Source organism: Leucopleurus acutus (assembly GCF_964270905.1).
Source record: "Leucopleurus acutus genome assembly, chromosome: 13".
NCBI classification, from domain to species: Eukaryota; Metazoa; Chordata; class Mammalia; order Artiodactyla; family Delphinidae; genus Leucopleurus; species Leucopleurus acutus.
Genome location: NC_139155.1, coordinates 90,225,158 through 90,252,146, shown reverse-complemented (window position 1 = coordinate 90,252,146; position 26,989 = coordinate 90,225,158). Strand labels below are relative to the sequence as shown.

Here is a 26,989-nt window from a genome sequence, read left to right as displayed (position 1 = left end):
TCTACACATACTGAGATACTCATATGGCTTCTTTCTGGTAGTGTGATTAATTTTACAAAAAGAATTTTTAATATTAAATCTTCCAAACACCCTAATGAGTTTTAATTAGGATCAGGTTCAGGTGCACATAACAGAACCAACTCTCCTCCCAACGAAAAAAGAAAAGATGCCATGAACAAGACAGTTCATCTCTCTTTTGTGTAAAAATATGCCCAGACTTGGTGGTCTAGGGCTGGCACAGCAGCTCCATCATTACCAGAGAGCCACATCACTCTTATCTCTCTACTGCACTCAAGCAGACAGCTTCCACCCTCAAGAGGAATTCAGGCTCTAAGATGGCTGCTGAGTCTGCAAACATCCAGCATGTTGCATATTAAAAAGAAAAGATGAAAGCACACTAGGGGGCTTTCCCCACTTGTTTTCCTTTTGAAAAACCTTCCCATTATCCCTCTCGGTAGCTTCTATGTCCATTTCATTACTCAGAATTAGCAGCAGGATCACACTTAGCTACAAAAAGAATGGAAAAATGCAGCTTTTTAGCTGAGCACATCACCATTATGAAAAATACAATGATACTGCTGGTAATAAAGAAATATTGGATTCACTACTAACAGTCTGCTACACTTAATAATGTCATGACTTAAAAAAATAAAAACTCTACATTACTAGATGCATTTTTGCTATAATTCCATTTAGAATTTTTAAATCTATGTTCACAAATGACTTTGTCATTTCCCCCCAAAATGTCTACTTCCTGTGAAATATTGTAAAATGTTAGAATTATCTTTCCTTTAACTTTCCTGAAAATTATCAACTATTACTGAAAGTCTCTGGAACCTCTTTCTTTTCTGGGGCTGGGGCAGAGTTAGAGGAACTAGGTAGATTTTCAAGCCAGAAATTCAATTAACTTTCCTATTGTTTTTTACTGGTTGCTCATCTACTGATTTTTGTTAAGTTTCATTTATCTGGAAAATTTTCCATTTCATTTAAAATCAGACCCAATCCATCATTATCCTTTCACACAGTATTTGATTTATACCTTCAACATTATGCTGACATCTCTGGCTTCTACTGGGAGAGGCTGAATGTGGATTTGCATCACACAATACAGAACCTTTGAAATCTAATTGACCCTGGATAGTAGGAAACAGAATATGTGTTTATTCTTTATTTTGTGTATATATCTTCCTTGGAACATCAATGACAAAATACATATTCATATTTTCCAGGTTTATGGGATAGACTGTAGCAGATATCTGAAATTCTTGCCTTATGCAAGCCTTCTCTTCCCTTCTGTAAATCATCATTCTTCACCCCAGGTCTATTGACATTGGATAATAATAATGAGCTGAACACATAAGGACTTGGGATTCAAAAATCATTGACTGCGTCCTTCAAGGAAGATGCAGTTTCTTTGGGTAAGAGATGGGATTCCCCACTGAAGTAAAGAGCACAAAGTAGTGGGTGTTTCAGAAATATTTGCAGTTTTGAATCCTCATATTCCTCCAAGATAGCGTAACCTAATTTTCAGATTAATGCTCATTCACATAAGGTAATTGGTGAGGCTGTGAAAAAAACTGACTTTGTAAGTAAGCAACTGGTAGAATGACTTTTCACCATCCTGAATCTATAGCTATACATACACATTTCAGCAGCATCACTTAAAGGTATCACTTAAATGTACTGAGAGGATACAAGATAGTTCAAATTAACAGAGAAGTGAACTAGGATTAAAAAGGGACAATAACTAAAGCTATTCTGTGTAATCTATATAGAAGGAACTAATTAATACTAGCAGTAAGATGCTACCTGAGAAAAAAAGCTAAGTTTGATTTTCTGTACTAAGGAGTCCATTAAAAATTTATATTCTGAACTATCTCAGCCAACTCCTGGCAGGACACCTTGAATGATGATCCCATCATGACTGCATACACTGTGAATTCTCTTAAAGGAAATCAAGGTGTTCTAACCAGAGAAGGTAGAACAGATTGCAGATACACAATCACATGAAACTATATTGCACTATATTGATTATGTAACTAAAGAGGTAGCTTTCAGGACCATTTACAAAGGGTACAAAATAAAAGGTTTAAAGTATGGAAATGCATTTTAATGCCATATTATTCTAGTAAGAAGTCGTATTTTTAAATAAGAATGTCTCTATGCAGAGTATAAACCCCTAGAAAATGGTATTGTCATCTAGCTAATTTATCTACCAAATGTGGCATTCACAAGAATATGCAAAACTACACAAAACATATTTTATAGTACAGAAACGAAGATAACACCTAAATATCCCTGCAGGTCTTATGATGTCATCCTTATTCTTATCCTGATTATTACATTTATTTACACAGATTAAAAAATCTTTATGTTCTACTATGAACATACCTATCATTGATAGTTGAATACTTTCTCCAATCGTTTCCTAAAAGTTTGGAACATTTGGAACATAATTTCCCTTAATTTGTAAAGGAAATTATTTTTTTCCAAATGAATCAAAATAATAGTAAGTAAACCTTCCTGCTGAGGCTTTACCCCATCTGAAATATTCATAGATCTTCATTCATTCAAATATTTTTTTCTTTTTTTTTTTTACTAGACGTTTGTCCTTCTAGATGAAGAATTTCCCTAACTTATAGCATGGTTTCTCCAAGGTATGAGCTTATGATACCTGCAATTCATTCATTTATGTTTTCTCTCATTAAAATCCTAATTCTTAATAAACTATGAATTTCAAAGGACTGTATTCTATATTCATTTGCATTATGGAATTTCCTCTTTGTGGATGTTAGCATATCAAAAAATGGCTTTCTGACATTCATTTCATTCATAATGTTCCTCACCTGCACAAACTTACAAGACTTCCTGCTAAGAACTTTCATAGGGTTCACTGAATTCATAGAGTCCCTTGTGCACATGTACTGATATTTTTTGTGTGTATAAAAAACAGCGTTCCACATGCCACATATACCTGGTGTACAATGAGATGATTCCATTTACAGAGTTTCTCTCCTGTACAAATTTTCTGGGAATTCCTGTGACTTGACTTTTGAGAGAAAGTTTCTTACATTTACTTCACCAGTATGTTTCTCATCTGTGTGAGTTCTCTGATGCATAATGAGCTGTGACTTCCAACAAAAGGCCTTCCCACATTCACTGCACTTACAGGGTTTCTCTCCTGTATGAGTCCTCTGATGTGCACTGAGAATTGATTTCTGAGAGAAGGTTTTTCCACATTCACTGCATCCATAGGGTTTCTCCCCTGAATGAGTCCTCTGATGTACAATGAGCTGAGACTTCCTAATGAAGGCTTTTTCACATTCGTTGCATTCATAGGGCTTCTCTCTTGTGTGCATTCTCTGATGTACAATGAGCCGTAATTTTCCACTGAAGGACTTCTCACATTGACTGCATTTATAAGGGTTTTCCCCTGTATGAGTGCGCTCGTGTACAATGAGTAGCGACTTCCAAATGAAGGCTTTCCCGCATTTGTGGCATTCATATGGTTTCTCTCCAGAATGAGTTCTCATGTGTATAATGAGGTATGACTTGCTACTAAAGGCTTTCCCACACTCACTGCACCCATAAGGTTTTTCCCCAGCATGAGTTCGCTGATGTGAGATGAGTTGATCTTTTCTATTAAAGGCTTTCCCACATTCACTGCATTCATACGGATTCTCCCCCGTGTGAATTCTCTGATGTACAATAAGTTGTGAATTGAAACTGAAGGATTTCCCGCATTCACTGCATTCATGTGGTTTCTCTCCTGTGTGAGTCCTCATATGTATGATGAGGTAGGACTTGCTCCTAAAAGCTTTCCCACATTCAATGCATCCATAGGGTTTCAACCCTGTGTGACTTCTCTGATGTACAATGAGCTGTGACTTCAAACTGAAGGCTTTTCCACACTGATTACACCCATAGGGTTTCACCCCAGTGTGTGCTCCCTGATGTACAATAAGCTGTGACTTGAAAGTAAAGGATTTCCCACATTCACTACAACCATAGGGTTTCTCTCCTGTGTGGGTTCTCTGATGAACAATAAGATTCGACTTTGTGTTAAAGGCTTTCTGACATTCACTGCATTCAAACGGTTTCTCTCCTGTATGAGTTCTCTGATGTATCACGAGCTGTGACTTCAAACCAAAAGTTTTCCCACAGTCACTGCATTCATAGGGCTTCTCCCCTGCATGAGTTCTCTGGTGTGAAATGAGCTGGTATTTCCGACTGAAGGCTTTTCCACATTCACTGCATTCATACGGATTCTCCCCCGTGTGAATTCTCTGATGTACAATAAGTTGTGAATTGAAACTGAAGGATTTCCCGCATTCACTGCACTCATGTGGTTTCTCTCCTGTGTGAGTCCTCATATGTATGATGAGGTAGGACTTGCTCCTAAAAGCTTTCCCACATTCAATGCATCCATAGGGTTTCACTCCTGTGTGACTTCTCTGATGTACAATGAGTTGTGACTTCAAACTGAACGCTTTTCCACACTGATTACATGCATAGGGTTTTACCCCAGTGTGTGCTCCCTGATGTACAATGAGCTGTGACTTGAAAGTAAAGGCTTTCCCACATTCACTACAACCATAGGGTTTCTCCCCTGTGTGGGTTCTCTGATGTACCATGAGGTTAGACTTTGTATTAAAAGCTTTCTGACAATCACTGCATTCATAGGGTTTCTCCCCTGTGTGAATTCTTTGATGTATAATGAGTTGTGATTTCAAACCAAAAGCTTTCCCACAGTCATGACACCCATAGGGTTTCTGTCCTGAATGAGTTCTCTGGTGTGAAACAAGCTTGTCTTTCCTACTGAAGACTTTCCCACATTCACAGCATTCATAGGGATTCTCCCGCGTGTGAATTCTCTGATGTATAACAAGTTGTGAATTGAAACTGAAAGTTTTCTGACAAACACTGCATTCATGTAGTTTCTCTCCTGTGTGAGTTCTCTGATGAACAATGAGGTAGGACTTGCTGCTGAAGTCTTTCCCACATCCATTACATTTGTAGGGTTTTTCTTTTGCATGAGTTCGCTGATGCACCACAAGGTATGACTTGCTACTGAAGGCCTTCCCACAGTAACTGCATTCAAAGGGCTTTCCTCCCATACGTATTTGCTGGCATATGAGCTGTGACTTTCTGTTGGCAGTTTTTCCAGATTTATTACTTTCACAGTATTTTATCCCAATAACAGCTTGCTCATGTTTAGAATGGAAGGACGATTCCCTATGTGCATGAAACCCATTAGGATTCTTTCTGGAAAAATTATTACCGAAATCTGTACTATATTTCAAACTCTTTCCATTTGTGACACATTTATGAAGTTTTTGTCTTGAAGAAACATAATCTGTACTAAGAAGACATAGTTTTCCAAATGCAGTACACTGATAGCCTTTTGACATACTTCTTAGCTTGCCTTGATTTTCCTTATGCCATTCCATATGACCATCAATTTCCCAGACTTCGTCTAGAAATGAAAATACTCATATGTTATAAATAGTAACATGATCCTAGTATAGCATAAAATTGCCTTAAAAATGCCATATCATGAGGTTTTTCTTAGTTTCAGATATCAGTTCCGAATGTAAATAAAATCTCAAGTGTAAATGTACCCAAACTCCTGGGCACTCGGGAAAACAAAGCAAATCAAAACACGTATGAGGCAAAGGGAACTGACAATAAAGGTAGTCTTGAGTTACAAAATTTTGCAAAATGCCTTCTTTAGAAAGCAAAAGAGAAATGAGCAAAACAGAAAGAGGTGGGGTCTTCCCTGGTGGCACAGTGGATAAGAATCCGCCTGCCAATGCAGGGGACATGGGTTCAAGCCCTGGTCCAAGAAGATCCCACATGCTGCAGAGCAACTAAGCCCACGAGCCACAACTACTGAAGCCCATGTGCCACAACTACTGAAGCCTGTGCACCTAGAGCCCATGCTCCACAAAAGGAGAAGCTACTGCAATGAGAAGCCTGCGCACCATAAGGAAGAGTAGCCCCCGCTCGCCACAACTAGAGAAAGCCCATGTGCAGAAATGAAGATGCAATGCAGCCAAAAATAAATAAATTTATTTATTTATTTATTTAAAAAATATATATATATAAAGAGGTGGGAAAGGATCTCTGAGCATTAGCTTCAGTCGACGAATAATTGTTAAATATCTATTATGTGCCAAACACTGTGCTAAGCTCAGGAGAAAGAGCAGAACCACTGCAGATTGGTTTACAGTCTTCTTGGGAATAAAGTTCCACTGAATACCGAAATAGATGAAAATAAACTCACAAGAAACATCATCGAGATGTTTCAGAACGCTGACAATCAGCAGCTAATAAAGCTTCCAGAAAAACCAAAAAAGTTTCATATAATGGGTCAAAATTTAGAATGGATCTGACTACTCATTAGCATCGCTAGGAGAGAAAAAACAGAGCATTCAGGAGTGAAGTATAAACATTTTCAGCGGCACATGTCTCAAATTTTATATCAAATGCACCCTTTCACAGGAAGCTACTATGAAAGGTGTTCCTTTCACAGGAAACTACTATGAAAACAAACCAAGAAAAAAGATGACACAAAAAAATAGAAAAGAAAATCTGAAAGGAGATTCCAGGTTAAAAACTGTACAACCAGGTCTTGAGAAAAATCAGCTTACACTGGAGCAAGTCAAAAGACATGGGAGTGATGTCACCAGGAAGATGAAATTGACAGAATCACTAATTTAGCTGAATGTACCAAAAGAATATTTAGACATGTGAAGAAGAGTCTGGGGTTAAATTAATTATAAATACATTAATGATAACACAGAAAACTGGGCACGGAAGTAAAACAACTCAAGAGAAAAAATGATTTATGAACGAAAACTAGCCATTGTACACTTGCATGATTTACCTGTGAACAGAAATTACATGGTCGTAAAGATATAAAAACTGAAGACTGATCTAAGTATGAAACAGCTTGATTAGGATGATGGAGGTATGGAAAGAGACAGTGTGTATATCATGGGGAGTATGAGGGAAGGAGGATGAAAGAGAATTAAATCTTTACCCTTCACACTAAGTAATTAGGAGGAAATCAAGGTGCAAGGGAATAAGTTGGTTATTTAGAAAAACATGGACGTAAATACCATAAGAAAGAGCTAAAGAGATGAAATTGGTTTTCTCTGAGGGGAATGAAAAACAGACGGGGCAGGGTGGCCAGAATGCTTTTAAACATAAACCCAACCCAAACTCCCACCCCCCAACCAAATTCCAGAAATACAAAGTGGATAGGGAACTAGACACAAGACTAAGTCCTCAGTCATAATCAGAAATATCTGGAGGTTGAACAGAAGAGAGAATGGGTAGAGTTGACCTAGATGTCCCAAAGTTATTGCTGACCAAGGCAATGGACAGAAAAGGGTATTAAGAGAACACAGAAGCAGGTCAGGTTTGAAGACAGCAATATCACAGGATCTTAACACCCCATTTCAGGTTTCCCTACATCTTAAATCTGAACCCTCTTATTCATTTTGTACACAACCTCCAAATTATATTTTCCCAAACATCAATTCCCAACTGGGACAGTACCCACCCCCATGCAGTGAGAAATGAACAGGAGCATGTTTGACTGTTACAGTGGCTTTGGAGGGAATATTACTGGCTATTACTGGGTTGGCCAAAAAGTTCCTTTGGTTTTTAAGTAAACATAAAAGATACATTTTCCATTTTCACCAAGAACTTTACTGAACAACATATTAGCCACTTTGGGCTTTTTTGTTTGCGGTACGCAGGCCTCTCACTGTTGTGGCCTCTCCCGTTACGGAGCACAGGCTCCAGACGCGCAGGCCCAGCGGCCATGGCTCATGGGCCCAGCCACTCCGTGGCATGTGGGACCTTCCCGAACTGGGGCACGAACCCATGTCCCCTGCATCAGCAGGCAGACTCTCAACCACTGCAACACCTGGGAAGCCCTCACCATTTTGTTCCACTACCTTCTGCCATATTTCAGGCAACTTCATAATTCCATCCTACCAAAAGGTTTTATCTTTTTGAGCAAAGAACTGTTCCAGGTGCCTTTTACAGTCTTCCAGGGAATTAAAATTTTTTCCATTAAGAGAATTTTGTAAAGACTGAAATAAATGGAAATCCAAAGGTGCATTGTCTCGTGAATATGGTAGATGAATCAGAACTTCCCAGCCAAGCTGTAACGGTTTTTGCCTGGTCATCAAAAAAACATGTGGTCTTGCATTATCCTGATGGAAGATTATGTGTTTTCCGTTGAGTAATTCTGGATGTTTTTTATCGAGTGCTGCTTAGAGTTGGTCTAATTGGGAGGAGTACTTGTTGGAAGTAATCATTTGGTTTTCCAGAAGCAGCTCATAATAGAGGACTCCCTTCCAATCCCACCTTATACACAACATCATCTTCTTTGGATGAAGACCAGCCTTTGGTGTGGTTGGTGGTGGTTCATTTCACTTGCCCCACGATCTCTTCCGTTCCACATTATTGTACAGTATCCACTTTTCATTTGCCCATCACAATTCGTCTTAAAAACTGAAAGTTTTCATTACATTTAAGTAGAGAATCGCATTTGAAAATATGATCAAGAAGGTTTTCTTCGCTTAACTTACATGGAACCCAAACGTCAAAGCAATTAACATAATCAAGCTGGTGCAAATGATTTTCAACCCTTGACTTGGATCTGGATTTTGCATATATCGGCTATCTCCCTTGTGATATAACATTAATTGTCCTCAATTAAGGTCTCAATTCGATTGCTGTCAACTTCAACTGGTCTACCTGGCAGTGGAGCATCATCCAGAGAGAAATCTTCAGCAGGAAACTTCACAAGCCACTTTTGACATGTTAGATCAGTCACAGCCCCTTCTCCATATACTGCACAAATCCCTTTCTGCATTTCAGTTGCAGTTTTGCCTTTCTTGAAATAATACAGTATAATAGGTCAAAAATGTTGCTTTCTTCCATCTTCAATATTAAAATGGCTACACAAAAATTCACCAATTTTGATAATTTTTTTTTTAATGCACACCGATACAACAGCTGTCCCAATACAATCTAACAAAACTGTTTCAAATGAAGTTAAAGACAACTAAGTGCTACTAGAGCCATCTTATGGAAAAAACTGAATGAACCTTTGGCCAACCCAATACATGGTCTTAAAGTCAGAAGTGTTTCCATCAAGAAGAAAACAGGCCAGTGAGTAATTAACCTTTGCCCTCAAATCATATTTGCTCATGTTTGGCTGTCAGTGTTGTCCCTGTAGACTCTGAAAGTTCATGGGTACTGAATCTGCCAGTTTCTGTACTTCACCCTTCCAATCCTTCTGTTGCTGGCACCACACTCCTGCTGATTTTCCCTTGGTTCCCACATCTCTGGCTTCCTTCATTTCCCAGGAAATCTAATGAATTTGCTGTTGAGCATTTTCTTTACAACAATAATTGCGGGAAATTAATCATTGCTGGTATCTCAAGGAAGAGCACAAAGAATTCAAGAAATAAGGACAGAATACCAGAGCCAGTGAGTAGAAGAGAGGAATTCACAAGATTAAAGATTATTTAAATATGATTCAAGACTGTATTAAACATGATTACTGGCTGTGGCCCATCTTGAGTTTAGCCACAGAAGACAATGGAAGAGGAAATCATGCTAAGCCAGCAGAACCCGGGCTCACCAGGCCACGGCCACAGCAGGAAGCCCCGGCACAGCCTGCCCAGCCCGGGTTCCAATGCTTCTCTGTTGTGCCACTCCTGCTGCTCTCCCAGAACGAGGTTCCTGTTGTACCCACCCTGTACTTCTCTCTGCCACTCTACCTGTCTGGCTGGTTGTACGTGGATAACTTATCTTTAATTATAGATCACCAGACCATGAAGAACCACCACGTCTGATTAGAAACGAGGATCCTAGACTTGCATTAATATACTAGAAGAATGACAAGAGGGGTGACAGAATATTTTTGAAGATGAATGGATGGAAAGAAGGGTGCGACTGGATGATGCCTAACCAGGGAGGTAGATGGAGGTGGACAGTGCTGCCTACCCAGCCGTTCTGCTGCCCTTTTCCTGGCTGGCAGAAACCTGATCTTATTTCCTACTTCCATTTGTAAGGCCATGTGCTGCAGTTAGGAAAATGGGACCCACTTCCATACCCCTGCCGAGAGTGAAGCATGATATAGCTGAGCCGACAGTGATGGCCCCGTTTCCCTCACCAGAGTCTTCTTTACACAGGGATATGTGATAAAAATCTAGCCTGCTCAACATGGTAAGTCTGCTGGGGTTTCCTGAAAGAGATTTTAATGCCTAATTAAAAGGACCATGTGGGAAGAAACAGTCTTTCTTATTCCACTGCCCACTGGTATATCTGCAGGTGTTGGCTGGAACTGTAAGAGGCATCTGGTGACCATCAGGGGAGGAAATCTGAGAAATACTGACATAGTTAGAATGGCGAGGCAGAGATAGACGTTTGGGGATTTAGTAAGTCAAGCAGTCCCACATCAGGACATTTTGTGATGTGTGGTAATAAATCACTTCTGCCTAAATAGTTTGATTTAGGACTAATCAAAAATTGCAGCTGAAACCATCCTAATAATACAAAGATTAACTGTTGATTTATCCTGCCACACTTATGATGGAATACATAGTTGCTTAGGGAAATATATCTGACAGTAACATCAGGATGAACTTACAGTATAAAAAGAGTAAAAGGTATAAATTTGGCTAATAAGTAGAATAAGCAAGAAATGAAATAATGGAATTCCCTGGTGGTCCAGTGGTTAGGACACCATGCTTTCACTAACAAGGGACCGGGTTCAATCCCTGGCCAGGGAACTAAGATTCCATAAGCCGTGTGGTATACCCAATAAAAAAAAGAAAAAAAGATAATATTGGGAATTATCTCATTCCCAATGAGAAGGAGGTGGGAATTGAGAAGATGGAGGCCTTAAAATACTTATTTTTGAAGGCCAAAATACTAACAGATTATAGCAAGACTAGTGACGAGAACTGCATAAAAAGGATATTTAGGCTCACACCCCAGTGCCAGGAAGAAGAACCAGAAGCACAGCAGAACTAACAAACAGGAAGGTGAGAAGAAGTTATCATACAGCTATGGGGCAGCAGAAGAGACATTCCAATTCCAGTTTCTGAAAAATGAGACAAGGGAGTGGCCCACGCAGGGAAGATGCCCGGTGGAACAATCAAACCCAGTACCAAAGGGCAGATGAAAGAGGGATGGGGCTGTCAGTCACCAATACAGAAAGAAAAAGCGTAAATCTTCCGAGTGGAAGTTTTAAAACTTACAATATACGAGGAAAGTGGGGAATACAAGAAAGACCCCTTTGGACTCAGAGGAAAGAGCATGCGAGGGCAGTAAAGCATGAGGAGAATAAGCACTGTGTCGTGCAGTGTGAGAGTGGGTTCCATGGGGTTCACTTGAGTAAGGTGTGGGGAAAAGGCTTCAGGCGGGAGAAATTATATTATCAAATGATGCAGGAATACACTCAGAAAGAACAGTGATGACAAAGCCATTAGGCAGGAGAAGCAGAAAGGGCAGAATCTCCTAACACGTAGGTTTCAAGGAGAAGGAAATTGGAACTGTGTTGAATATGAATGTAAGTAATTTTAGAAAAATAGAAAAAAAGTAGAAGGGGTGTGAAAGTCACATGAAAAGAGGTAAAGAGGAAAAGCTTGCTTAAATGCGTAATGAAATGCATCTATCACCACGGGACAGTAAGAAGGAAGCTGAGAATGCCACAGAGGAGATTAACTAAGAGACAATGGTTACAAATGACCCAAAAGTACAAACACAAAAGGAACATCCCATCAGAACTCACACCAATTCTGAGTAAGGAGGAAAAGATCTAAATGTTCTGACGACTCACCCATATGGCCCTCACTTGGAATTTGCATCATCCACAGCTCTTCTTGTTCCAACTGGAAAATGATATTCGGTTTGGTGTGTTGATACCCTGTGAATAGAAAATTACAGACAACCTGGCCCAAAACTGCCTAGGACCATGGGATTCAGCAGAATGGGGAAGACTCGGTTTAGAGGCGGCATGATGAAGCTGCCCTTTTGCACTTTGGCAAAGTGAACATCATTCAACCAGCAGATTCTGATGCCAAAGGGAGAATAAGAAAATCTGGCCTCTAAATATAAGCTGCAAATCACCAAGCATTTTACGAAAGTGCCCCAGCTTTCAGCACCCAAGAAGGGGAAGCCTGGAGATGACACACACTCCTTTCAGGGAAGTGGTACTTACCCAGGGACACCAGGTTGCTATAGTTCTCCAACATCACACTCCTATACAGGTGCTTCTGAGCTGGGTCCAGCAGCTGCCACTCCTCCCAGGTAAAGTCCACAAACACATCCATGAATGACAATGGTCCCTGAAACAGCATATCGCCATTCAATTGCAAATCATTTTACTGAGTTTGTAGTAAACAAAAGGCTGCTAACGGTGTCCATTATTTACATTCTACTTTGGGAGAAAAGCAAACGTTTACTGAAAATATCCCATCAATATGCATTAAATCAGTTAACCTGTCTTTCAGCATATAAGAATACCATGTGCCAGGTATTCAACTAGGTGCAAGTAATATAAAATGGATGAAAGACAGAAGTGTTCAGCATTGCAGAGAACAGCAAAGATTAAACCCATAAAAATGTAACAGGCAGCCAAAGATGCTACGAGAAAAGAACATGCAGAGAACATGGGCACAAAGGGGGAAGCAAGCAATGCTGCCTGAATGCACCAGGAGGTACCACTGAAGAGAAGACGTTAAAATTTCGTGAAATAAAAAAGGCAACAGCTGTAAGTAGCAACCACGGTGTGGGGCGACAGATCTGAACATGAAGATACACCGATGGTAAATCAGCATATGAGAAGATGCTCAACATCATATATCATTAGGGAATTGCAAATTAAAACAGTGAGACACCATTACACATCTAGAATGGCTAAGATTTTCAAAAATGGACACCAAATTTGAAAATGAAATTCCAAATTTGATGAAGACATGAATATAAACATCCAAGAATCTAAACAAACTCCAAAAACAATGAACTCAAAGAAACACACATGCTCAAATTTTCAATAGACAAAGAGAGAACCCTGAAAGCATCAAGAAAGCAATGACTTGTTTCCTACAAGGGCTCCTCAGTAAGATTATAAATAGATTTCTCATCAGAACCTTTGGAGACCAAAAGGCAATAAACCCATATATTCAAAGAGCTAAAAGAAAAATAAACTACCAGCCAAGAATCCTGTATCTGACAAAACTGTGCTTCAAAAGTGAGGTAGAGGGCTTCCCTGGTGGCGCCGTGGTTAAGAATCCACCTGCCAATGCAGGGGGCACGGGATCGAGCCCTGGCCCAGGAAGATCCCACATGCCAAGGAGCAACTAAGCCTGTGGGCCCCAACTACTGAGCCTGCACTCTAGAACCCATGCTCTGCAACAAGAGAAGCCACAGTAATGAGAAGCATGTGCACTGCAATGAAGAGTAAATCCCACTCGCCAGAACTAGAGAAAGCCCACATGTATCAATGAAGACCCAACGCAGCCAAAAATAAATTAATTAAGTAAGTAAAAAGTGAGGTAGAAATGAAGACATTCCCAGAAGAACAAAAGGTAGTTTGCTACCACTAGACCTGCTTGTCAAGAGATGCTCAAGGGAGTCATGTATGTGAAATAAAAGAACACTAGACAATATTTTGAAGCTGTTTGAAGAAATAAAGATCTGAATAAAGGTAAATATCTGGGTAATTATAATGGTAGTATATTTGTGCCTCTACATTTCATTCTCTACATAATTATAAGAGACAAATGCATTTGAAATAATTATTAGTTTACATTTCGGGGCACACAATGTATAAAGATGTAACTCTGAGACATCAGCAATCAAAAGCAGTGGGACAGAGCTGTAAAAGAGCATAGTGTTTGTATGTTATTGAAGTTAAGCTGGTATAAATTCAAATCAGAATGCTATAACTTTAGGAAGTTAAATGTAATCCCATGGCCACCACAAAGAAAATAGTTATAAAACTTACACAAAAAGCAAATGAGAAAGGAATTTAGACATTTCACTATAAAAATTCAACTAATCACAAAAGACAGTGATTGCAGGAACTGAAGGACCAAAAAGCTATAAGGTATAAAGAAAACAGCAAAATGACAGAAATAAATCCCTCCTTATGAGTAATTACTGTAAGTGTAAATCAATAAAACTCTCCAGTGAAAAGACAGAGTTTGGCAAAATGGATTAAGAAACATGATTCAAATATGCTGTCTATGAGAAACTCACTTTAGATCCAAAGACACAAACAGATCAAAAGTGAAAAGATGGATAAAGATATTCCATGCAAGTAGTAACCGAAGTAGAGCAGGGGTGGCTATACTAACATCAGACAAATCAAAAAGATTGTAAGAGACAAAGAAGGAAATTACATATTATTAAAGTTTCAGCACAGCTAGAAGATAGAAAATTATAAACAGTTACACCTAATAACAAATCATCAAAATACATGAAACAAAAACTGACATAATTGAAGGGAGAAATAGTTTTATAATAATAGTTGGAAACTTCAATATCCCACTCCCGATAATGCATAGAACAATCAGAAAGAAAATAAGTAAGGAAACAATTTAAATAAACTACCTCTAACAGACATATACAGAATATTCTACCCAAGAACAAAATATACATTCTTCTCAAGTACACATGAGACATTTTCCAGGACAGACCATATGTTAGGCCACAAATTAAATCTCAGTAGATTTAAAAGATAAATATCATACAAAGTATCTTCTCTGAACACATAGGATGAAGTTAAAAATCACTAAAAGCAGCAGAAAAAAAGGGAAAATTCACAAATTTGTGGGAATTAAACAACATGGTCTTAAACAACCAATGGATCAAACAAATCAAAAGGGAAATTAGTAAATACTTAGACATGAATGAAAACAAAACACAACATAAAGTTGTTGGGATGCAGCAAAAGCAGTGTTAACGGAAAATTTTACAGTTAAAAACACATATTTAGGGGCTTCCCTGGTGGCACAGTGGTTGAGAATCTGCCTGCTAATGCAGGGAACACGGGCTCGAGTCCTGGTCTGGGAGGATCCCACATGCCGCGGAGCAACTAGGCCCGTGAGCCACAACTACTGAGCCTGCGCGTCTGGAGCCTGTGCTCCGCAACAAGAGAGACCGCGATAGTGAGAGGCCCGTGAACCGCGATGAAGAGTGACCCCTGCTTGCCACAACTAGAGAAAGCCCTCACACAGAAATGAAGACCCAACACAGCAAAAATAAATTAATTAATAAACTCCTATCCCCAACATCTTCAAAAAAAAAAAAAACCAAACATATTTAAAACAAGAAACATCTCAAATCAATAATCTAACTTTACAACTTAAGGAAACAGAAAAAGAACAAATTAAACACAAAGGTAGCAAAAAGAAGGAAATAAGATTAGAATACAAACAAAATAGAAACTAGAAAAACAATAGAAAAAAAAAATCAATGAAACCAGAGCTTAGTTCTTTGAAAAGATAAACAAATTTTGATAAACCTTCAGGTAGCTAGACTGAGGGGAAAAAAAAAAAAGAGAGAAGACTAGAATTACTAAAATCAAGAATGAAAGTGTGGAAATTAGTACTGATTCTACAAAAATAAAAATGATTATTGGCAAGTACTATGAACAATTGTATGTCAACAAATTGGATAACTTAGTTGAAAGGAAAGAATTCCATTTGTGTTTCTATTAAGATCAAATCACAAAGAAATAGGAAATCTGAACAGATCTATAACTAGTAAGGAGATTGGGTCTGTAATCAAAAATCTTCCCCCAAAGAAGAAAAGCCCAGGCTTCACTGGTGAATTTTAACAAATATTTAAAGAAGTAATAACATCAATCTTTCTCAAGCTTTTCCAAAAACCTAGAGGAGGGAACACTTCCTAAGGCTCTGATACCAAATCCAGACAAAGCCACTGTAAGAAAACTACAAACTAATATTCCTCATGAACATAGATGCAAAAATCTTCAAAATAATAGCAAATCAAATTCAACAGCTTATTAAAAAGATCATACACCATGACCAATGGGATTTATTTTCGGAATGCAAGGATGGTTCAACATTTGAAAATTGCTCAATGCAATACATCACACTAACAGAATGAAGTTAAAAAAATGATTATCTCGATGCAGATTACCTCAGTTGAAGGATCTGACAAAATTCAACACTCTTTCATAATCAAAACACTCAACAAAGTAGAAATAGAAGGAAAGTACTTCAACATAATAAAACCCACATCTTAAAAACACACAGTGAACATCATACTCAATGATGAAAGACTAAAAGCTTTTCTTCTAAGATCAGGAATGAGGCAAGGATGCCTGCTTTCAAGACTTCCCTCGTGGTCCAGTGGTTAAGAATCTGCCTTCCAATGAAGGGGACGTGGGTTCAATCCCTGTTCAGGGAACTAAGATCCTGCATGCTGCAGGGTAACTAAGCCCACACACTCTAGAGTCCACACACCACAACTAGAGAGAAGGCTGCATGCCACAATGAAAGATCCCATGTGCTGCAACTAAGACCCGATGCAGCCAAATAAATAAATATTTTTTTTTTAAAAAAAAGGAATGCCTTCTTTCTCCACTTCTATTCAACATAGTGCTTCAAGTTCTTGCCAGAGCCATTGGGCAAGAAAAAGAAATAAAAGACATCTAAATTAGAAAAGGAGTAAAATTATCTCTGTTCATGGACAATGTCTTCCTATATATAGAAAATCTTAAAGATTACACACACACACACAACCTAGTTAGAACAAATGAATTCAGCAAATAACAGGATACAAAGTCACACACCAAAATCAGGTGCATTTCTATACACTAACAATGACCAATCTGAAAAGCAAATTATGAAAATGATTCCATTTATAGCATCATCAAAAAGTAATAACTGAACCTAGGAGGTAAATGACTTGTAGAATGAAAACTGAAAACCTTACTGAAAGAAATTAAAGAACACATAAATAAACAGAAACATACCCTATGTTCCTTAATATTAAAATGTTAACACTACCCTAAGTGATCTACATATTCAATGCAATCCCTAATAAAATTCCGACGATGTTTTTTGCAAAAATAGAAAAACCCACCCTAAAATGCATATGGAAGCTCAAGGGACCCTGAATAGCCAAAGCAATCTTGAAAAAGAACAAAGCTGGAGGACTCATACTTCCTGATTTTAAAACTTACTACACAGGATTTCCCTGGTGGTGCAGTGGTTAAGAATCCTTCTTCCAATGCAGGGGATGAGGGTTCGATCCCTGGTCAGGGAACTAAGATCCAACATGCTGTGGGGCAACAAAGCCAGCACACCACAACTACTGAGCCCGCACACTCTGGAGCCTGTGCACCACAACTAGAGAGAAGCCTGTACACTGCAACTGGAGAAGACTGCATGCCACAACAAAAAGATCCTGCATGTCACAATGAAGATCCTGCATGCCGCAACTAAGATCCAATGCAGCCAAATAAATAAATAAACATTAAAAAAAACTTACTACAAAGCTACAGTAATCAAAACAATGTGGTACTGACATAAAGGTGACAATGGAATAGAACAGAGCCCAGAAATAACCCCCTGCATATATGGTCAAACGATTTTTGGCAATGGTTCCAAGACCATTTATGGGGAAGTCTTTCCAACAAATACTACTGGGAAAACTGGATATCCACATGAAAAAAAAATGAAGTTGGACCCTCATCTAACACTACATAAAAATTAACTCAGAATGGATCAAAGACGTAAATGTAAGACCTAAAACTATATAAGAAGAAAACATAGGGCAAAAGCTTCACAATGTTAGATTTGGCAATGATTTCTTGAAAATGACACAAAAGGTACAAGCAACAAAAGAAAAACCAACCAATTGAACTTCATGAAAATTAAAAAAATTTTTGCATCAAAACACAACATCAACATAGTAAAAAGGCAACTCCCAAAATGGGAGAAAATATCTGCAAGTCATATATCTTATAAGGGATTAATATCTAGAGTATATAAAGAACTAAAACTCAACAAAAAACAACCTATTCAAAAGTAATCAAAGGACTTGAATAGACATTTCCCCAAAGAAGATATACAAATGGCCAATAAGCACATGAAGATGCTGAACATCACTAATCATAACAAAAATGCAAATCAAAACTACAATGAGGGACTTCCCTGGCAGCGCAGTGGTTAAGAATCTGCCTGCCAATGCAGGGGACACAGGTTCAAGCCCTGGGCCAGGAAGATCCCACATGGCACGGAGCAACTAAGCCTGTGCACCACAACTACTGAGCCTGTGTTCTAGAGCCCAGGAACCACAACTACTGAGCCCATGTGCCACAATTACTGAAGCCCGCGCACCTAGAGCCCACTCTCTGAACGAGAGAGGCCACTGCAGTGAGAAGCCCGTGCACTGCAATGAGGAGTGACCCCCACTCATCACAACTAGAGAAAGCCCATGCAGCAGCGAAGACCCAACACAGCCAAATAAATTAATTAAAAAAAAAAAACTATAATGAGTTTCTGCTCACACTCATTAGGATGGCTATCAAAAACCATAAAAATAACAAAGGTTGGCAAGGATGTGGAATAATGGGAACACTTGTACACTGCTGGTTGGGGATACAACATGGTGTAGCTGCTGTGGAAAACAGTTTGGTGGCTCCTCAAAAAATTAAAAATTATTATTACCATATGGTCCAGCAATTTCATCTCTGGGTATATCCCCAAAGGAAGTGAAAGCAGGGTCTTAAAGAGATATTTCTACATCCATGTTCATAGCAACGTTAATATTCACAGTAGCTAAAACATGAAAGCAATCCAAGTGTCCATGGATGGATGAATGGATAAGCAAAATGAGGTATATACATACAACAAATTATTATTCAGCTTTAAAAAGGAAGAAAATTCGCAGTATGCTATAACAAGGATGAACCTTGTGAACATTATGTCAAGGGAAATAAGCCAGTCACAAAAAGACAATTACTGTATGATTCCACTTATATGAGGTAACTAGCGTAGTCAAAATCAGAGACAGAAAGTAGAGTGGCGCTTGCCAGGGGTTATGGGGAGGGGGGAATTGGGAGTTATTGTTTAATGGTATAGAGCTTCAGTTTTTCAAGAGGAAGAGTGCTGTGGAGACGGATATGGTGATTATGACTGCCAATGTTATGAATGTATTTAATACCACTGAATTGTCACTTAAAATGGTTAAGATGATAAAAGAAAATACGTGTGCAGAAATACGTATGCTCCAAAATACAAACAGTGGTTAAAAAAATCAAAGATCTAAAACATGGAAAGCTATAGTGTATTCATGGATTGGAAAACTCAGTATTGTTAAGATGTAAGTTTTCCCTAATTTGACTCATAGATTCACTGTAATTCCAATCTCCTAACAAGCTTTTTTGTAGCTATCCACAAGCTCTTCTATAATTAATACAGAAAGGCAAAAAACTAGAACAGCCAAAACAATTCTGAAGAACAAAGGTGCAGCACTCCCACTAGCCCACTTTAAGACTTCCTATAAAAGCAAGAAAGCATGATACTGGTAAAAGATTAGACATAAAAATCAATGGAACAGAAAAGAGAGCCTAGAAATAGACCCATATAAACACTGTCTCTTGAAAAAAAAATTTTTTTTTCATGAAAACACAAAAGCAATTCAATGGAGAAAGGATCACCTTTTTCAACAAAGGGTGCTGGAACCCTTGCACATCCATACACATAAAAAATGAACCTCAACACATACCCCACACTCTATACAAAAATTAACTAAAAATGGATCACAGACTTAAATGTGAAAACTAAAACTTTACAAATTCCAGAGAAAAATTTTTTTTAATTTGTGCACTTTTGTTTGGGCAATTAAATTTTAGATATGACACCAAAAGCAAAACTCATTTTAAAAACTTAAAATTCAGAAAATAAACTTTATCAAAATTAAAACATTGTGCTCTGTGAAAGTTGGTGTCATGGAAATGAAAACACAAACCAGAGACTGGGAGAAAATATTTTCAAATCACTTTTCTTATAAAGGATTTAAATCTAGAATAACAAAGAATTCTTAAAAATCCATGACAACAGATGGCCAAAAAGCACATGAAAAGATGCTCAACATCACTAATTACTAGAGAATACAAATCAAAACTGCAATGAGGTATCACCACCCACCAGTCACAGAATGGCCATCATCAAAAAATCTATAAACAAACAACAACAACAACAAAATCTATAAACAATAAATGCTGGAGAAGATGTGGAGAAAAGGGAACCCTCCTACACTGTTGGTGGGAATGGAAATTGGTACAACCACTATGGAGAACAGTATGGAGATTCCTTAAAAAACTAAAAATAGAACTACCATATGACCAGCAATCCCACTCCTAGGCATATACCCACAGAAAACCACAATTTGAAAAGATACATGCACCCTAATGTTCACTGCAGCACTATTTACAATAGCCAGGATGTGGAAGCAACCTATGTGTCCATCAACAGAGGAATGGATAAAGAAGATGTGGTGTCTCTATGACATAAATCACAGCAATATCCTTTTTGACCCACCTCCTAGAGTAATGGAAATAAGAACGAAAATAAACAAATGGGACCTAATGAAACTTAAAAGCTTTTGCACAGCAAAGGAAACCATAAACAAGACGAAAAGACAACCCTCAGAGTGGGAGAAAATATCTGCAAACAAAGCAACTGACAAAGGATTAGTCTCCAAAATATACAAGCAGCTCATGCAGCTCAATATCAAAAAAACAAACAACCCAATCCAAAAATGGGCAGAAGACCTAAATAGACATTTCTCCAAAGAAGACATACAGATTGCCATCAAACACATAAAAAGATGCTCAACATCACTAATCATTAGAGAAATGCAAATCAAAACCACAGTGATGTATCACCTCACACTGGTCAGAATGGCCATCATCAAAAAATCTACAAACAATAAATGCTCGAGAGGGTGTGGAGAAAAGGGAACCCTCCTGCACTGTTGGTGGGAATGTAAATTGATACAGCCACTATGGAGAACACTATGGAGGTTCCTTAAAAAACTGAAAACAGAACTACCATATGACCCAGCAATCCCACTACTGGGCATATACCCTGAGAAAACCATAATTCAAAAAGATATATGTACCACAATGTTCACTACAGCACTACTTACAAGAGCCAGGACATGGAAGCAACCTAAATGTCTACTGACAGATGAATGGATAAAGAAGATGTGGCACATATATACAATGAAATATTACTTGGCCATAAAAAGGAACAAATTGAGTTATTTGCAGTGAGGTGGATGGACCTAGACACTGTTATACAGAGTGAAGTAAGTCAGAAAGAGAAAAACAAATACCGCATGCTAACGCACATATATGGAATCTCAAAAAATGGTATCGATGAACCTAGTGGCAGGGCAGGAATAAAGACGCAGACAGAGAATGGACTTGAGGACACAGCGGGGATAAGGGGAAGCTGGGATGAAGTGAGAGAGTAGCACTGACATATATACACTACCAAATGTAAAATGGATGGCTAGTGGGAAGCTGCTACATAGCACAGGGAGATCAGCTCGATGTTTTGTGACGACCTAGATGGGTGGGATAGGGAGGGTGGGAGGGAGGCTCAAGAGGGAGGGGATATGGGGATATATGTAAACATATAGCTGATTCACTTTGTTATACAGCAGAAACTAACACCACATTGTAAAGCAATTATACTTCAATAATGATATTTTTTTAAAAAAAGAATAAGAAAGCATGATTTTGTAGCCCCAAATTCTGAAAAGCCGTATGTAATATCTTAATGTCATGCCCATCAAACTCAGTAAGTTTGGCTTCTGCCCTCTCAAGACAAAATAAACAAGATAAAGAATTAAAAAAAAATTTTTTTTAATGATACGGTACATATATACAATGGAATATTACTCAGCCATAAAGAAGAACAAAATAATGCCATTTGAAGCAACATGGATGGATCCAGAGATTGTCATACTCAGTGAAGTAAGAAAGACAAATATCATATGATATTGCTTATACGTGAAATCTAAAAAAATGGTACTAATGAACTTATTACAAAACAGAGACAGAGTCACAGATGTAGAAAACAAAGTTATGGTACCAGGGGATGGGAGGAAGGATAAACTGGGAGATTGGGATTGACATATACACACTAGTATATATAAAATAGATAACTAATAAGAACCTACTGCACAGGGAACTCTACTTAATACTCTGTAGTGGCCCATATGTGAAAAGAATCTAAAAAAGAATGGAGGGACTTCCCTGGGGGTCCAGTGGTTAAGACTTCACCTTCTAATGCAGGGGGTGCGGATTCAATCCCCGGTTGGGGAGCTAAGATCCCACATGCCTAGGGCCAAAAAAAAAAAAAAAAAAAAAAAACCAAAACATAAAACAGAAGCAATATTGTAACAAATTCAACAGACTTAAAAAAAAAAATGGTCCACATCAAAAAAAAATCTTAAAAAAAATTAAATTAAAAAGAGTAGATATATGTATAACTGATTCACTTTGCTGTACACCTGAAACTAACACAACATTGTAAATCAACTATACGCCAATAAAATTTTTGTTTAATATTAAATTTTAAAAAAATCAATGACAAGAAAACAGATACTTCACCAAAGATATAGAAAGAATAAAACACATATAGAAATATACTCAATACCACTACCTAGCCATTAGGGAAATGCAACTTAAAACTACAGTGAACTATCACCTCACATCTATTAGAATGGCAAAATTTTTAACAACTTGACAATACCAACAACTGGTCAGGATGAGGAACAGAGACGCTCATTCACTGCAAGTGGGAATGCAAAACTGCAAGGCACTCTGGAAGACAGTCTCTTACAAAGCTAAACATAGAATCGCCATACAATCCAGCAATCATGCTCCTAGGTATTTACCCAACTGATATGAAAACTCATGTCCACACAAAAACACACATGTGAGTGTTGACAGCATTCATAATCACCAAAAACTGGAAGCATCCAGATATCAAGACTTATTATAAATCAAGACAGTGTGAAACTGGCATAAGGATGGAAAAGTAGGCCAATGAAACAGAATAAAGAGTTGTGAAACCAAACTATATTTATGGACGCCTGATATATGACAAGGTGGCACCGCAGAGCCATAGGTAGAGGTCAATCACTTCAGTGGCACTGGGGCAATTAGGCAACTTGATGAAAAAAATAAAGCTTGACTCCTACTAACACTAAACATAAATATTAATTCTAGATGTATTGTGAATCTACATGTGAAAGGTAAATGTGAACAAAGAAAACTGTCTTCATGAGCTCTGGATAACAAAAAGTTCTTAGATTGGACACAAAAAACACCAGTAATAAAAGAAAAAATTTAGAAACTAAATTAAGTAAAAATTAGAAGTAGCTGTTCATCAAAAGGCAGCATTAATTAACAGAATGAAAAGGCAAGACAGGGGAAAAAAACCCAGCTTGTAAACAAACGCTGAACAACAGTTAATGCTGTGCATACTGAAGTATTTAGAGGGAAGCATGCTGATGTCTAAAATATATTAAGAAATACAGCAAAAATAAGATGGGGTAAGAGATGCAGAGGGATGGAAAGATGGCTAATGTGATAAAGCAAGTACAGTAAAATGTTAAAGGTAAATTCAAGGTGATGAGTATACAGATGTTCACTGCAAAATCCTTTCGATTTTGCCCTGCGTTTGAAAACTGTCATAACAAAATACTGGAGGTGAGAGAAGCACCCCAGGTAAATATGGATTTGGTATCAAGTTTGCTTTAAACTTCAATGTGCATGAATCACTGAATCTTGTTAAGATGAAAAGTCTTGATATAACAGGACTGAGGTGCAGCCTGAAACAGCATTTCTGGTAAGCTTCCAGAAAATAAATAACTCCTTTCTGTCAATAAGAAACAGACAGAAAACACCCACAAAAGGTAACAAAATGTCCAAAAAGCATGCTAGCAGGAAATGCAAAGTAAGCCCATACAGAGACACCACCATACCTGAATGGCTCAAATAAAAAGAACAACAGTAATTAAGAGCTGGCAGAGAACGTGAGGCAAGTGGACACCAAGACACTGCTGACGGCCATACAAGAGGACGGTGCTTAACGAAAAATATAAGCAATACAGCAGGATACACATGCGTATACGCCAACAACATAAATTAAAAATGCATTCACACCAGAAACAATACAGTTTGTAAACACATTTAAACAGAACAATATCCATTAAAAAAAATTGGGGGGTGTGTGTGGAAAAGGAGCTGAAAATTGAGTCTGGGGAAACCAGGAAACAGGGACCTCAGGGACCTTACACGACCTCCCACCTGAGGACCTCCATCCCTCTCCCCACCAAAAAAATGAAAAAGAAATAAAGAAAAGAAGTGGAAATGAACAAACCAGTAACTCACCCAGGTCTTCTTCGCTTTCGGCTGCTCCTGGGAAATAAACAGCCACTCTAGGACCTGCTCTGTCCCGGGACTCTTGTGCCTCTGCCGGGGTCCTCCAGGGAGAGGCCTCTGGTCAGGGGTTTCTTGACCCAGGATGGATTCCTCCCCCTGGAGCTTTCTGGTGCCATCGCATGTGCTCTCTTGCTCCTGCAGAGGTGGGACCTGCAGACCCAAGAGCAAGCTCACCTTTGCGAGCACTTTTCCTCTGGGCCCCGACCTCGGTCTCCTTTGCTGGTGAACGTGCTCACCCAGGCTGGACTGGGGGCTCTGCGGACTGTGGTCAGGGCGGCTTGGGGGGCACAAGTGAGAGGAAACGAAGTGGGGAACCCAGCACACAACCACAGCCCCCCGCCCCGCCCAGACTCTGCACAGGCCCCCAGGATCCCCGAAAGTGCGGTAACCACCCAGAGATTTAAACAACTCCGGGCAGACACTCAAGAAGAACATGACGCCAGATGGTAAGGAGGGAACGACCCTGCTGGAGGCGACGTACACGAGAACTGGGCTGTGGACAAAACAGTCTGTCTCAGTAGAGCTTCTTCTCTCAATATCTGGATGTCCGTGAACAATTCACTTCATCTCTCTCGCTGAGTCTTACTTTTGTTGTTAAACATTGAGAGTAGGATGAGATCAGGGGAACAGTGTAGTCTTTTAATCTCCCAATAAAAACAAAAGTGGCCTACCAGAATAGCAAAAGAAGAAGCCCAGAGATGTCCACAGACAGACAAATGGACCCAGGTGACAGGGTTCCTCACAAACCCAGGATCCAGGCAGATGTGACCTAACTGCAGAACTGGGACGGGGGACCGGGGGCCACATGCTGCCGATCTCCAAAGTCACCCCCAACAGGAGAGCACCTCCCGAGGGGAATCTGAGCCTCTCAGGCTCAGAGTTGCAGGTGACTAAAAAAGACATTCCCAAAGTCGCTAAGTGACCTAACAGCACTGTGGTCACCTAGGAACACGAGGGTCTGAGAAATAACGAGCAAACCGCCCCTTCTACAAGGACGGGTCTGCACTGCGAGGGGAAGCTGCTGGAAATGGAGCCCAAATTGATCAGCACAAGAAGTGAGAAAACGAAGATTCAGGCAAAGAGAGGGACAAGAGAAAAGAGATTCTGAGAATGAGAGGGGAAGGAGAGAAAAGGGAAGAGAGAAAGGCACTCGGCAGTCAGGGGGAAGGGTCCAGAGGATGCTCATTCCAGAAGCTATTATAACAACAAAATACAAGGGGTAAAACTGAGAGAAACATGTTAGGATACAAGGCATGCTGAACTCTAGGAAACACAGGGCTAGAGGCAGAAGAAAGGCTTCCTGACAAGGCTTAGCGTTGAGTCGGGTCAGGTATGTGTGTGTGTGTATTTGCTTGTATTTCCAAAAGAATCACTGAGAGGATGAACTAGGAACTGTAAAATGGTTCCCTCCGGGGGCGGGAAGGGACAGAGCAGGAGGGATGGAGGCTTGTCTGAATGACGCTACACACTTTCTACTTTGAATCACGTAAATATTTCACATGATCTAAAAGAGGAGGGAGGGCAATCCCTAACATTGAAAATAAATGTCAACAAATACATTTATTTATACAATTGGAAACAAAACTACAACAGACAATCATTTTACCAACTGACTTAACATGCGGTATTTAACTGTGCATTCTTTGGATAAAATGGGCTACAAAGACAGACTGAACCTCATTTAGCACCCTTGTTAATGGTAACAAATTGTTATTTTAAAACCGTCTTATGTATGCTATAGGACATGACAGTTATATCACTCTTTTTAAGAACAAAGATATCTAGCACATGACAAAAAGTTGCAAGAGTAAAGCTTTTAACCCTCATGCAGAGCTGGTGGGAATGTAAAATGGAGCAGCCACTTTGGACCCAGCTTGGCAGCTCCTCACTGTTAAACCCAGAATTACTGTATTAGCCGGCGATCCCATTTTTATCTATCTGCTCAACAGAATTAAAAGCCTACATCCACAGAAACGCTTGCACACAAATGGCTCTAACAGCCTGATTCCTAATAGCCAAATACCCATCAATGGATGAAGGGATAAATCATATGTGATCTATACATACAAAGGCACGTTATTTAGCCACAAGAAAGAATGAAGCACCGAAAAATGCTACATGATGAACTTTTGTACTATAGGTACCTGACAATTAGCTTTTGTTGACTGTAATGCAAGTGCCTGATCGTACTGAAAGCTTCTGATTTCTGGGGCACCACTTCAAAGTCATCCGTCTTAGATAAATGCACTGCCAGCCACACAGCTAGATAAGGAGACAGGCCGCCCCACCTGACGTTCTCCTCCCAGAAAGCCCTGGGTGACCTAGATAACTGCTCACTTGAGTGACCCCGCTCTTCCCTTCCAGTGCCTGAATTCTCAGGCTTATTTTAAATTCACCAATAAATAATGAACCTGCAACCCCCCCTTGACCCCAATAATAAAGGCAGAA

The 26,989-nt window shown here is 39.1% G+C and overlaps 1 protein-coding gene across 1 annotated transcript in view; it reads right to left on the bottom strand.

The window, feature by feature from the left end:
* Positions 1–1,084: 1,084 nt before the first annotated feature.
* The window catches only part of ZNF268 (zinc finger protein 268), a 37,946-nt gene continuing 12,041 nt past the window's right edge, over positions 1,085–26,989 (bottom strand). The window contains exons 3-6 of the mRNA XM_082852623.1: positions 24,491–24,691; positions 12,257–12,383; positions 11,876–11,962; positions 1,085–5,476 (exon numbers count right to left, since the gene is read on the bottom strand). Of these exons, the coding sequence (XP_082708749.1) occupies positions 3,000–5,476; positions 11,876–11,962; positions 12,257–12,383; positions 24,491–24,691 (2,892 nt within the window). The 3' untranslated portion in view covers positions 1,085–2,999. The remainder of the gene's footprint in view (positions 5,477–11,875; positions 11,963–12,256; positions 12,384–24,490; positions 24,692–26,989) is intronic.